Source organism: Rhincodon typus, chromosome 29, assembly GCF_021869965.1.
Source record: "Rhincodon typus isolate 14 chromosome 29, sRhiTyp1.1, whole genome shotgun sequence".
Classification (NCBI taxonomy): domain Eukaryota; kingdom Metazoa; phylum Chordata; class Chondrichthyes; order Orectolobiformes; family Rhincodontidae; genus Rhincodon; species Rhincodon typus.
Window position 1 is genome coordinate 19,343,146 of NC_063360.1, and position 15,224 is coordinate 19,358,369.

Consider the following 15,224-nt stretch of genomic DNA (forward strand, 5'->3'; position numbering starts at 1 on the left):
TTTCACACGTTGTAAAGTGTATCAATCCTGTTAGATATTCTTTGTTGCTCCTGAAACTATTACAGACTTTGCAATTCTATAAAAATTAAACAAATCTGTGGTCGACACACTCTCAATAATCACGTTCTTTTAAGGCTAATCAGCTCCTCTGCATTGCTCATTCTGCAAATATCATGCCTCTGTTTCAAAATAGCTCTTCATTTTGTCTAAAGTGATTATTTCTTTACAACGTTTGTGATTTTTATTGCGGGGGGGTGGCAGGAGATGGGGAAAGAACAGCAAAAAAAGGAGTACATGATAGGTGGAGATGAATGCAAATCCAATTTGTACTGCCAAGGCCAACTGGAGTTCTGGGATACCATTGATCAGGGTGTGGTCATCATTTGAAAAAAAAGATGAAGAGGAGACAGCACCCCAGGCAACGGAGGATTGATATTCCATTGTTAAGCAGCCAAGTCCACTACCTGGTCAATTGTCACTTCTGCTGTACTTGTTTTGATAAAATCCATCTAAACACATTTGTATCCAGTATGATACTTTATTTATTCAGAGTCTTACGTTTAAAGATTTAAACTCGTTTAAAGGGCAGGTTAACTCAGTGATTCACTGCCTCCATAATGGAAACTTAAATTCTCTGCTCAAGTGTATTCACACAGCAATGAGCAGGCCATAGGCAAAAGCTTTGCTTCTTCGCTTCTAATCACAACTAGGGGGGGGGGGAAAAAAAAAGCAAGAATATTTGCAGTAAGCCTTAACAAAAGTCATCAACCCAATCACAAGTGATTCGACCACCCAGACACCCCTGATCTCCTGATGAGGGTCATACTTCACCAATCCCATCCTAGCCAGAGCCCTCCTGACATCCACAGCCTCAGATGAAGGTGGTTTCAATTTGATTGGAGATAGCAAGAACTGCAGATGCTGGAGTCAGAGATAACAGTGTTGAGTTGGAGGAACACAGCAGGCCAAGCAGCAGAGGAGCAGGAAAGACCAATATCTTGGAGAAGGACGCAGACTTTGAGTTTTCAATTTTTACTTTAACTGGGGCAGTCTCGTGAGGCCCTTTGAATAGGATAGTGTGTGAATTAGTGCTACTGAAAGGAAGGATATAGTGCACTAGGTTACTTTAGCATGAACACTTAGTGGTAGTCCCAGACCAAAGTGCTGGAATAAACCTTGAAGGGATTAAAGTCAAGTATATTGAAGTTCAGGTATATGATAACAAGAAAGCTACATGCAGTTCCACTCTAAAAAAAAGGCAAAGTCACTTGTGAGTTATTCTACTGAGCTGTAGTAGACAGGGCCTCTGGCACGAGAATTGTACAAGCGGTGTTTTGAGTACCGTATCATTGGTGTATTTTGGGTACTACACAGCAGCTGTTTCTGGGATTAATGGGCTGGTATTTCTGTGTTTAAAAGTTTGAATTTATATTTAAGTGGATGGTTTAGATTACTCTGTTCATTTTGTAATAAAGTTGCTTTATATTTCAAAGCAAAATCTGCAGCAGTGCACGCTTATGTTTCATAAAGACTATTTGATTAAAACCTCAAATTATGATCTATCAAACCAGATTTCCACCTGGGATCTAATTTGTCTGGTAATACTATTTGAAACTGTAACATATTTTACTTAAAAGCCAAATTCCTCATTCTCAGTTTGTAACAATTCTGTTGTACCTGACCTAAAATTCAAAAATGATCAGTATTTATGAATCAGCATGATTTTAATAAATACTCAAAACAAGACATTCCTCAACCGTCATTAGCATAAGCAATGGATTTCTTCTCCAGTCTCTGAAATAATGTCACAATGAAAAGTGTCTCAAGAATGACACCACAGAAGCAATGGTACACTGTCAAAACACAAAGCTTTGCTTCCAACCCAAATCCCTCCCCTTATTCATTATTAGGAAATAATTCAAATTAACTTTCCACCGAGTTATGACAAGGGTCATCTGGTATCACCTAATCTCCTCATGTAGGCCAAGAACGTCCATCTCTATTTCTGTGCAATCCAGGAGTTAACAAATTATATTCTTTTACATAGAATAGTTGTACAGCTTTGAATCCTATTATCAAGGAGAATGATTATAAACCTTTCACCCAAATACATCTATGAACACTAATACAATTAACAATTGTTCCTAGCAGGAATCAGCAAATGTCTTAAATCTAGCATTGCTATATAGTCATAGTTAATCAAGTCAGTTTGCTTGCATCAGAGCATTGAGTGCAGGCACTAGAACACCTTGATGTAGCTGTAGAGGATGTCAGAAAGGCCACATTTGGAGCACTGTATGCAATTTTGGTCACCCTACTATAGAACAGTTATTAAAGAAAGAGTGCAGGAAAGATTTACTGGAATGATGCCTTGACTGGAAGGTTTGAGCTATACAGGACAGGCTGGGACTTTTTATAGACCCCCTATATTGTCATCCCTCAGTGTCCTACACTCCATGAAAAGAAAAATTACGAAGCATAGAAAGGCAGATAGACAACAATTTTTCCCCATGGTAGAAGAGTCTAAAACTAGAGGGCATAGGTTTAAGATGAGGGGAAGAGATACAAAACGGGTCCAGAAGGGAATTTCCCCCACCCCATAGAGGGGGGTGAGTGTCTGAAACAGGCTGCCAGTGGTAGTGTTGGTGGGGAGTACAATTTTGTCATTTAAGCAACATTTGGACAGGTATACGAATGGAATAGGTATGGAGGGATATGGGCCAAACGCAGGCAAATTGTGAAAACTAAGTGACATGGACAAGTTGGGCCAAAGGGCCTGTTTCCATGCTGTGGCCCTCTGATTCTATAACTGAGTAAATAAACTCAAAGTACTGATTCTTCCTTAAAGTTAGGTTTCGTACTGTTGAACACAGTTCAAACTGGTTTCAAAGGTTTTGCTCATTGGAGGCTGACAGAGACCCTGAATTGCAACCAGAATAATTAAAATGACAGTCTGACTTCAAGCAATTGTTACATGCCTTTAAAAACAACTACCAGGTCTTCCAGACTAGTCTCTAGCAGGTAACTGTCTCAAGTATCAATTATGAAATTAGGATAAATTCCAATATTTTATAAATAGCCAAGGCAAAATCCTAAAATGTTCCTTCAAACTAACTAGAACCCTAAATTAGTATGAAATCTCACAATTAATTGCAGAGTGCCTAGTGGTAGTGCCTGCCCTGATAAACTCCTGGAATTACAAGCTGATGGCAATGAGATATCTTGCATCTTACTGGTAGATTGTTGGGTACATAAGAACACAAGAACTAGGAGCAGGAGTAGGCCATCTGGCCCCTCAAGCCTGCCCCACCATTTAATAAGATCATGGCTGAACTTTTTGAGAATCAGCTCCACTTACCTGCCCACTCACCTGCCCACTCACCATAACCCTTAATTCCTTTACTGTTCAAAAATTTATCTAGCCTTGCCTTGAAAACATTCAGGGAGGTAGCTTCAACCACTTCACTGGGCAGGGGTACTAATCTCTCTAGTTAGAATCAAGCAGAAGGATATATAATAGAAGTACAGCAGAAAATGGCACATGCAAATTTGAGCCATCATATCAGAAAAAGGGAAAGCAAAAGCAACAGGAAGTAATTTTTTTTAAATTTGCAAATTTAAGAATATACAATCTATACATCGGAGGTAGAATGTTTGATCAATTGCAGAGAATGGCATTCTTGCACAACAATGTACTAGCCCCAGTTTTCTGCGAGTTTAAATTTATAATTTACAAAATTCTATTCAAATGCAGTTCTGTGAAACTCGGATGGAGGCGATGATGAGATTCCAGTTGTGTGAAGCCAAATGAAATAGGGCAAATTATCCATCAGTTGAGGATTCACTTATCAAGTGTCAAGTTCTCAAATTATTGTATTACACATCCATAAACACATCTGCTCAAAATACTAAGTATTGTTTGAAATTCACATGCCTACAAAAAAAGTCAGTGACAGGGATACAAGAACTGTACATTATTCATTTGCCTTAGTGGTACCACTCTGGCATCAGGAACTGAAAGGAATGGACATTAGTGCCTTGGTCCACTTTTAGAAGAGGGGTAAAGTCTACAATGTATCTTAGTATAATTTCAAATAATAGCACATTCCCAGGTTTAAAATAAAAGATTTAATTTTGTTTTCTCGTAGCTTCCAGGTTCAGAGGACAAAATTTTTAAAATGTGCTTGATATAGAATGAGTTAGGGTGTCATCCTTAGAGTTCTAAATGTACTTCTGCAATGGAATTTTTTTGTTTTTAAAAAATCCAAAACTTTTCTTTCCTAGCTCTCTCTCACACATTCCTTCTTTTGTATTTCTTGGACAAATCAACAAGGACTTCACAGAATCCCTAGAGTGCAATAAGTGGCCATTTGGTCCATTAAGTCCACACCAACCTTCTAAAGAGAATCCCACCCAGCCCGAACCCCACACCCTATCCCAGTAACCCCACATTATTACCATGGCTTATCCATCCCCTGGAAACTATGGGCAATTCAGCACTGTTAATCCATCTAATGTGCACATTTTTGAACTGTGGGAGGAAGCTAGAGTACCCAGAGGAATCCCACGCAGATAGACACAGTCACCCAAGGCTGAAATCAAACCCAGGTCCCTTGCGTAGTAAAGCAGCACTGCAAATCACTAAGCCACAATGCAAAAGACGTATATTCTTCAATTGCATATTACTGTGTAATAAGTGAGTGCTGCCTTTAGTTGACACAGGCCCAATATTTCTTTCAGGTAGTTATAATGAGGCCTGTACCAGGGAACACAAGTTAGATCGTGTTTTGGTCAACACTTGTCCCTTAACTACCCTTACCAGGTTCTCTTAAGAAAAAAAGTTTGTTAACTACAAAATCTGTTTGTAATGATCCCCTGCATTGTAGCAAAACTTAAAATGATTTAGTTTGCAGTGAAGTATTTTGGATGTCTTAAATTATGAAGGAATGAAGATTACACAAGTTTGTCCTTTCGCACAATATTAATTGTAAATTTTGTTTTGACCAGGAGTGATCTACTTCTGTTTTTAAATTTTCTTTGCTCAGTTACAATTTTTTCTCCAAGCACATACCCATCACACTTCAGTTAAAAACTAATAGGTCAAAAAGAACCAATTTAAAAAGTTTATTCGAGTGAAAGACAAATGATTTTATTATCTACCAACTCAAAAGAAAAAGAAAATCCACAGGCAATAAGCTTACAAAGAGACTGTGGTTAAGGGTATACGCACACAGAAAGGAAGGTGGTAACAGTTGCAGTTAAAAGGATTTTAAAGGAGGCTTTGAGAAAGTGAAACCAAAGTCCCCACAGGTTAGTTTTTCACATTCCTGAGGAAACAAGACAACATTTAACAACCCTGGTTTCTCAGGTGAATGGTGTTTTTCCCTCCTCCCACCACAAAGTTGCTTTCTCCCCAGAACAGATGTGTGAGAGAGAGAGAGCGCGCGAGAGAGAGAACGCAAACTTTCAGTATCCTGGCTGTTGTCAGTCCACCTTGCTCCCACAGCTGAAACGCTGTTCACGTACAATTTGGAGCCGATTTAGATGTTTGTCATTGATTCATTCCACGAAAGTGAACTTTTCATTGCTCAAGGTGTGAATGTATCATGCAAGTGAGTTAATCAAGTAGTAAAATTTTTTTGACACCTCATGGAGTTTCCATGGCTGGAATAAAAATAGTAAATCCAACTTATCCGATTTCATATTCTTAATGAGATCACTTCAGCCATTTAAAATCAGCAGTGTCCCTTGCAAAACCATTGCATTTAAAAAGTCTCAGGTATCAGTTAATACCATAAGCATATGATGGGGTGGGGTGTCTCATGGTTCAGGTTTTGAATTACCAACACATCTCTCAGCTGAGTAGACACACACGTGCGCAATGGGAAGCCTTCAGCATTTAGACAAGGCCCTCTTCATCTGTCTCAGTAGCAGCACGCTGCCCACAAAGCGTCCTTCTTGAAGGACGCGGGGCACAAAAACGTTCCCTTCATCTGATGCAATTTGAAAGTAATGCCAAGTTTAACTGCACACATTGATATAATTAAGCAGGCACACCAATCAATGCTATTATAAGAATGCCATAACTTGACAGCACCACCCAATGTGATTCAATTAGGTTACTTGCTCATTATATTAAATCAATGCAGAAATATTGATCTTGAATCGGAGGTGGTGGAAGCAGATTTAACAGTAAATTAGGTGCATTGAAAAGGATAGCTTTGTATTGTCATGGAGTAGCAGACTGATTAAATAATTCTTTCAAATACCCTGCCTCATTCTATGATTGCTCTGATCCAAATGGTCATAGATTGCCAAGGCAGGCAAGAGTTCACAAATATGCTTTCAAGCCACTGAATTTTTTTTTACCTGAAGCACTCCACAGTTGTTTTTCCGCTGTACACAAGACAGTGGATTAAACAGAAATCCTCAAAAACAGGTATCTGGGATCATTATGGGGTAAAGCACAAAAGAAAATGACATGAAAGACAACTCAAAATCACGACATTGTGCGCAGATACATTCACAAGTTCTACACAGCAAATAAAGTCCACAAGCCGTGTCAACTACCTGGTCTGCTAAGACCAAGACATCTTTTCTTAACTGGAAAGTAACTTGGGAGTAGAAAGGGAATGATCCACCCCATATTAGATACCAATAGGCACCAGGTAGGACTAGGAAAGAGGCTCTGATTAGATCATCTGCAGCTCACGGCTAAATTAAGAAGCACAACCACAAGGGTAATCATCTCCAGATTACTATCTGAGCCATGTGAAAATTGTGATAAGGTAAATAAGTTAAGTAGCTCTAAGTGGATCTTGCAGGTGGTAGTGTTTCCATGTATCTGCTGTCCTTGTCATTCTAGATGAGAGTGGTCGTGGGTTTGGAAGGCGCTGCCTAAGGATCTTTTAGTGAATTTCTGCAGTGTATCTTGTAGATAGTACACACTGCTGCTACTGAACAATAGTGGTAGAGAGAGTGGATGCTTGTAGATGTGGTGCCAATCAGGCAGGCTACGTTGTTCTGGATGGTGTTAAACTTTGATTGTCATTCGAACTCTACCTATCCAGGCAAACGGGTTTGCAGATAAAGCTTTAAAGCGGATTAGTTAGGAGCATAGTTTTAAACTTTGAATCAATTGGCATCAATTTTTTTTGATGTTCGGAGGCACAAGGTAGTGAAGCAGCACACAAAATCAAAGCATGACAGGAAGGGGTAGAAAATATGCAAAACAGTGTAATTAAACTTGAAAGCTGTTTATGAGTGCGCACAGTATTTCTAACAAGACAGCTGTGTTGATGGCTCCAAGAGAAATGATTATGGCTTGACTCCAATGATGGAAACACGATTGCAAGGTGTTCAAGACTTAGATCTCGATATTAAAAAAAGGTTTTCAAACAAACAGTCTGGAAGAAAAAAGGATTAAAAAAAAGCTGGAGGAGTAATTTCTTAGTAAAAGGAAGGTATCAGTGCAACGGGGAGTTGTGATATAGACGTGATAAATTGGGATGTGGAATTAGTTTGGCGGGAAATAAAGAACAGTAAGAGAAGGAAGTCACAGGTGAGAGTCATCTATCGCGGTCTCCCCACCTCCCCCCAGAAAAAAAAGTTGTCGCACTGGCAGGCAAAGTACACATCAGGAAATGGAGGTTTGTAAGAAGGCATTAGGTTTGTCATTTTTATCTGCATATAGACTGGACAAATCAGGTGAGCAAGGTTGACAGAAGACACATTTGTAGCAGGTCAGGAATTGTTTCTAGAGCAGTACATTACATCGGAACTGACTATTTTAGACGTAGTGACGTGATAGGATTAATAACATATCTCGTAGTTAAGACCATCTCGGGATAGTGATCATAACACCATAGAATTTCAAATTCAGTTTTAAGCACAGCAACTCAAGACTCAAACCAGTGACGTCGACTTAAATAAAGGACAATTTAAAAAAAATGCAAAAAGGTTGTTTGAAGTATGCTGAGAAAATAGATTAATGGGAAGGTCAGCAGATGCACAACGACAGGCATTTAACCAGATATTTCATAACTCAGCAAAACTTAATCTGGTCATAAAAAGGCTGTGAAGAGATGACGAACCACTATAATTAACAAAGGCAAAGACAATCAAAGAGGATAGCCAAAAACAATGGAATACAAAGCAGTGAAAGATAGTGGTAAGTCAGGGGATTGGGGCTTTTTGGTTTACAAAGGAACCAGCTGATTACTTTTAAAACAAAACTAAGAAAGTTGATTGAGTGCACATTGGTACAAAATAGAGAAGAAATAAACAGCAAGAGCTTCTACAAGTATACAAAGGGGGAAGAAAAAAGAGCTAAAATGGGAGCCTTGGAGAATGTAACTGTGGAACTAAAAAACAACTAGTAGGGGAAACCTCAAACAACAGGACAGTTACTGATTAAGGGGACATTTTTAAAACGGAGGTATAAAAGAATTTCTTCTCCCAGAGAGTAGTGAATATCTGGAATTTTTTGCCCCAGAGCCGGGAGTGGCGGGGAAGGCAAGATCATGGAAAGTATTAATGAAAGATAAATGTTTGAAATGTCAGGAAATTGAGGGCTATGAAGGAGCCGAGTAGAGTAGAGGCCTGGGGCAAATAAGCCAAGATCTTGTAGTAAGGCAGGCAGGTAGGTTTGAGGGGCCAAATGGCCCGGCTCCCGCTCCTATTTCTTACAAAGACATACGATACAACAAATACAGACAGAAAGACACCAGTATCCGTATATTCTGGTAACACAAGTTCATTTTCTCTGAATAGTAGTCCAAAAATAGAGAACATACTCTCTCTCTCAAATCATGGATAACCTAGCTGACATCCTGGGCAAGCCAAGCTGATAAATAAAAAAAAAGGCCTCAAGCAGCTATCACAACATCAATGAGGGCAGGAGAATGCATTTCTCTGCACCAACGCATGGCTGAAACACATATGACTCCTCTCAAGCCAAAGTGTGTGGTACTTGGTCTGTATAGGCATAGAAAAACAAAATCTAGATATTCTGGATGGAGCCATTCCTGTTGATCCATTTGACAAGCAGAACACCAAACCCAACCAGGACCCTTACCCTCAAACCCCAGAATCAAAATAACTTTAAACCACAGTTTCCAGTGTTCCCAATACTTTCCCACAACAGGCACTGAGTAACTCCACAGTCTACACTAAGTGTACTCTGATTTCAGAAAGTATCAATATGAATATATTTTGAGTCAAAAAGTACACATTTAAAAATATAACAGTTTCACAAAATTTGTTGCTCGTTCAGAAGTCCATGCAAGTGTATAAAAAAGTTGACTAGTCAATTTACAGTTGATCTGCCGCTGACAAAAAAAGACACCATTTCATTTATTGATGGGCAGCCACTTTTATAGAATCGCAGTACAGAAGCATCCATTTGGCCTATCAAATCTGCATCAAAACATTCTAAGTCTGTCTCACTTTTCAGCTCTTGACCCATTGTTTTAAATGTTATGAAATTTAAAGTGCTCATCCAAGTACTTTTAAAAAGATTGAGGTTTCCTGCCTCAAACTATCATCTCTGGCGATGCATTCCAGACTTCCACTGCCCTCTGGGTGAAAAAAGCCTTTTCCTCAAATCCCCTCTAAACCTCTTACCTTTTTAAGGTGAAAGGTATACCCTTCAACTGACAGGAACAGCTGCTTTTTGACTTTGTCCATGCCCCTCAATCAGGTCCCCTCTCAGCCTTCTCTGTTCTTAAAACAATCAGAGCTTATCCAGCATCAGAGGAGCAGGAAGGCTGACATTTCGGGCCTAGACCCTTTCTGAAGAAGGGTCTAGGCCCGAAACGTCAGCCTTCCTGCTCGGCCTGCTGTGTTCATCCAGCTCTACACCTTGTTATCCCAGATTCTCCAGCATCTGCAGTTCCTACTATCTCAGAGCTTATCCAGTCTCTCTTCATAATTATACTGCTCCATCCCAGGTAACATCCTGGTGAATCTCCTGTGAACTGCCTCCAGTGCAACTGCATCCTTTCTACAGCATATGGACCAGAACTGCAGACAGTAATTCAGCTGTGGCCTAACTAAAGTTTTGTAGACTCCACCATAACCTCCCTGTTCTTATGATCTATCACAACTGATAAAGGCAAGTATCTTGTATGGCTCAACTGCCTTATTAACATGTCCTGCCACTTTCAGGGATCTGTGGAAAATCGTCCCAATATCCCTCTGAACTTCTTAGTGGCCTGTAATTCATCGAGTACTCCCTTATCTTGTTACTTCTTCCAAAGAGCACCACTTCATAAAGTTAAATACCATCAGCCACTGATCTGCCCAATCCATCCATATGCTCCTGTAACCCAAGCCCTGTTTCCTCACTGTCAACCACCTGTAAACTTGTTTATCAAGGCACCCACATTTTATATATCACAAAAGAAAGGGTCCCAGCACCAATTCTGTGGTATCTCATTGTGACTTGAGGCTGGTGTCCAATCTCTCTATCACTCAGGCAATTTTGGATCCAACTTGCCAAATTACCTTGGACCCCATTTGCTTTTTCAATATCCCATATAGGACCTTGACAAAAGTGTTGCTGTAATCCACAAACTACAACTGCTTTGACCCTTATCATCTACACAGCAGCTCACCACCTCAAAAACAAAACAAATCAAATTTGCTAGGCATGACCTCTCCCTGACAAAGCCATTCTGACTATCCCTGGTCAAACCCTACCTATACAAGTGGATATTAATGCTCTCCTTCAGAATTTTCTCTAACAGTTGATGAGATTGATGCAAGACTCACTAGTCTTTAATTCTCTGGTTTCTCACTACCACCCTTCTTGAAAAGTTGAACTACATTGGCTGTTATCCAGTCCTCTAATTCATCTCTGGCCACAGAGGTGGTACCAAAGAATTTAGTCAGAGCCCAGGTGTTTCTTTGCTCATCTCCCATGGCAGCCTGAGATACAACTCATCCAGACCCATGGAGACTGGTCCACTTTTAAGTCCAACTCACCATCCAATACATCTTGTTAACCATGTCAAAATTGCTCAAGAACCTTCTGTCCTGCTTCTTAAATTCTATACCTACATCCTTTTTCTCCAATGTGATGGAAAGTGTGAAGTACTCATTTATTGCTTGACCAATGTCTTCCAGCTCTGTAAACCGATTGCCTCCCTGGTCATTAATAGCACTACTCTTTCACAGGTTATCATCTTCCCCTTATCCTTGTCAAATACTTTGCGTTTCTTCCTAAACTTACCCACAAGTATGTTTTCCATGCCCCCCCTTTGCTCTCCTAATAGCTTTAGGTTCTGCCAACACTTTCTATACTGTATGATACCTCTGATGATTTGCTCTGTTTTTAACTTGTTAAAAGCCACTCTTTCTTCTTATCTAATCCTGAATGTTCCTAGATAGACAAGAGTCTCTGTGCTTGTTGTTCCTACATTTCACCCTGAAGGAAACATTTTGGGCCTGTACTCCTGCCAATTCTATTTTGTCCCCACTGCCCTGCTGTAGATTTACACAGAAGTAGCTGATCTCAGTCTACTTTGGACAGATTCTGCCTTATTTTAGTAAGATCTTCCTTCTCCCAATCAAAACCATGTTTTGCAGACTCTTCCTTTTTTCATAAAAGGGCCAAATACATAAAGGACTTTGGTCACTGTCACTAAAATGTTCTCCTACTGCCACAGCTGTGCATTCCCCATAATTAGGTCCAACACTTCACTATCCCTTGATCTTCTACAGACTGATATAAAAGCTCCCCTGAATACATTTCAAGAATTCTTCCTTATAAGCCATTTAGACTGACTATCCCAGTTAATGCTGGGGGAAGTTGAAATCCCCTAATACAATTCTGCTATTGTTTACATATGCTCCTCTGTTGCCCACTGACTTTAAGGTTCTAAAACACCCTTAGCAGTGTGACTGCCCTCTTTTTAATCCTAAAATCTATCCAAAACCTTACTTGAATAGTCTTCAAAGATATAATTTCTTACTGCAGTATTTGCCTGCTTAATTAACATTGCAACCTCCCTGAACCACATTCCCAATCACAACACCACAATTCCATGCCCCTTACTTATGTCTTAGCTAAAATACTCACGGCATTAAAAGTGACCATCCAGTCTCATCTCATTCCCTTGAAACTCGAGGTGACTGAACTCCTCTGCCTTGGTTCCTTTAGTAAAAGACTGTTGTATTCCTTTTTCTCCCCCCTATTCTTGTAATTAAAATCAGAAATCTACCTATAAGGAGAGTCACACTCTGGAAATTGTTGGGAACAAAACTCCAGAAATTCCAAAATATAAAACAGCTAAGTAATCAAAACAATTCAGGACACAAAGTTGCAGACTTAAAGACAATTATCAGTGTATCTGAATATGAACCATCATACATGTCTTAAGGAAAGCCCATTTTTTCTTTCCTTTCTCTCATATACGTTTGTTTTAAGACATAACAGTAGGTGACTCTTCTTCAGTAAATTACCTTTTTTTTTGCGACGATGTCCTTCTCATTATTTACAAGTTACAAAAGCTATTTTCCTCCCAATCACCACTATTTGTTGTTTGCCAATTAACACAAAAAAAAATCACGACCTTAATTGGGATTGCTACATTAAGAGGCCCTATGCAAATGCACGTTTTTGATACACACATCGAACGCTGATGTGAATCATTAACTCGCGATTTTACATGGTCGATGCTCCCATCAGTAACTTCGATATATTTCCCTTCTCTAAACTCAAAAGCTTTAAAGATGCTCTTTTAACATGGTGATGTGAAAATCCAAATTGAGCTAATATACAAATCCAAACATCTTTATAGTATTTCTTGCAAAGTATAAAGCGTCGTAATATTCCAACAGATATCAAATTTCTTCCTTTTATAAAGAGTCCTTCCAAATAGGCATCCAATTTGGAAATGCTCAAAATTTCTAACGTTACGTCTCCGCGAATGACTTTTAAATCGAGTAAAACTTGAGCATACCTTGGTGTAAAGTTCAACCACAGACATTTCGTCCCTGCCGAGAAAAAACCACCTCTCTAATAAACACACAGACAGATCGGACAAGCTCAGGAGGGGAAATAAACTTTGTCTATAGTTCTTTAGGCGCAAGCTGCTGCACCTACCAGAAACATATCCCCACTATCCTTGACTCGGCCAAAAACTAGTTCACTGCACGTGACCACAACCACACAAACACCTGAAGTCAATGTAGGGAATCAGATCAGAAGAAGCGCTTTCTCACTGCCTGAAGACCAGAGAAAGGACTGTTATTAAACATAGCGTGCTCAAGTCTGCTACATCTATATCAATAAAGAATGCACTTAATCATAAAGTCTGTACTTAGGGTTTTTGGATCTCAATGGTAGTGTTGCTCTCAGGTTCAAGTCAAACCTGCTCTAGAGATGTGTAAGAACATCTCTGAACGGGTTGGTTAGAAAATAAAAATTCCATAATTAATTATTATCAGTTCAATAGTAAACTGGAACAAGTGTAAGGGAAAGGGATTGTTATACTGACTAAATCGTGACCATATACCTGTGGCCTCCAAAATGTTCTTGTAATGAACTTGAACAAAAATTGTCTCAATTACAAATGCATCCTGGAGTGAAAAGAAAAACCTGAGTAATTTAGGTTACTTTCCCCAACATAGCTCACATAAGAGTAGAGGACTGCATTGCTGGTGGGGAGCCCCATCAAGATTGAGGTCAATGAATGTCAAAAATGTGAAAGGTCACTGTAGGAGGTTTACAATGCAAGCCAGTTTTCCTCAGGAGGAAGTCTTCGGCTCAATCATCATTCATGCTTTATCAGCTTTACCTCCGCCATCAACTCAAGAGACAGTTGGTCAGGCTGATACTTCTGGACCATATATTTTGCAGTTACAACATCTCCAGTAATGAAGTGGTCTCTGCCATTCCAGTGCGGGGCTTTGACAGGCTTGTGCTGATTGATAGAATATACTATTTCTGCCACAGAATAATTAACACAAATAAAATCTCCAAGATACCTGTCCCTAATTTTCAACAACATCATCACTGAGTTCCTCACCAACCTTCTGCCAGTCACATTAATTGGGAGTTTGACTGCACCAGCTATATCAGCACTGGGGCTACGAGGGAATGGCTGAAGCTGGGTACTCTCTGACAAGCAGTTCACTCCATGACTCCTTAAAGCCTCCAAAAAGTTAAAATCAGATCTTTAAAGGAATGCTATACACTCAGTTAGATGCTTGCAAGTAACATTTGCACCACACAAATGATAGGCAACAACCATTTCCGATAAGATACAATCTAACCACTGGCCCTTGACATTCAATGATGTTACTATCACTGAATCCACCACTGAAAACACCCTGGGGTTCACCATTGACCAGTTGCTACAAGATCAGATCAGAGGCTAGGAATACTGCAGCAAGTAACTCAATGCCTAACTCCCCTGACCTTGTCCACCATCTACAAGGCACAAGTCAGAAGTGTAATGGAATACTACCCACTTCCCTGGATAGGTACAGCTCTAACAGCACTGTAGAAGCTTGACACCATCCAGGACAAAGCAGCCCGCTTGATTGGCACCACATCCACAAGCATCCACTCCCTCCACCACTGACGCTCAATAACAGCAGTGTATACTATCTACAAGATGCAATGCAGAAACTCACCAAAAAATCCTTAGGCAGCACCTTCCAAACCAACATCTTGAAGGAAAAGAGCAGCAGCTACATGAGAAGACCACCGTCTGCAAATTCCCATCCAAACTACTCAGCAACCTGACTTGGAAATATATCGCCCTTCCTTCATTGTTGCTGGGTCAAAACTCTGGTATTCCCTTCCTATTGGCATTGTAAGTCAACCTACAGCATATGCACTGTAGCTATTCAAGAAGGCAACTCACCACCACTTTCTCAAGGGCAACTAGGGATGGGCAATAAATGCTGGCGCAGCCAGGGATGCCCATGTCCCACAAACAAATAATAAAAAAGATCTGCATCCCTGACATGTGCTTAATACTCACTCCCTCCACCACTAGTGCATTATGACAGGAGTATTCATTCTCTACAGGATGCATGACAACAATTCATCATTAGAATCATTGTCATCAAGAAGGAGAAACAGCAACAAACTTATGGGAAAACCACCGTTGCCAATATTTTCTCCAAGTTATAAATCATTCTGGTTCAGACATGTACCGCTGTTACATCATGACCATTGGGACAAAATCTTCGATTCCCTTACCATACAA

The 15,224-nt window shown here is 39.9% G+C and overlaps 1 protein-coding gene across 1 annotated transcript in view; it reads right to left on the reverse strand.

The window, feature by feature from the left end:
- The window catches only part of LOC109923391 (unconventional myosin-Vb-like), a gene marked incomplete at its 5' end in the record, with an annotated part of 126,168 nt that extends 113,670 nt beyond the window's left edge, over positions 1-12,498 (reverse strand). The window contains one exon of the mRNA XM_048613914.1: positions 12,466-12,498. Coding sequence (XP_048469871.1) covers positions 12,466-12,498 — 33 coding nt within the window. The remainder of the gene's footprint in view (positions 1-12,465) is intronic.
- Positions 12,499-15,224: the final 2,726 nt, after the last annotated feature.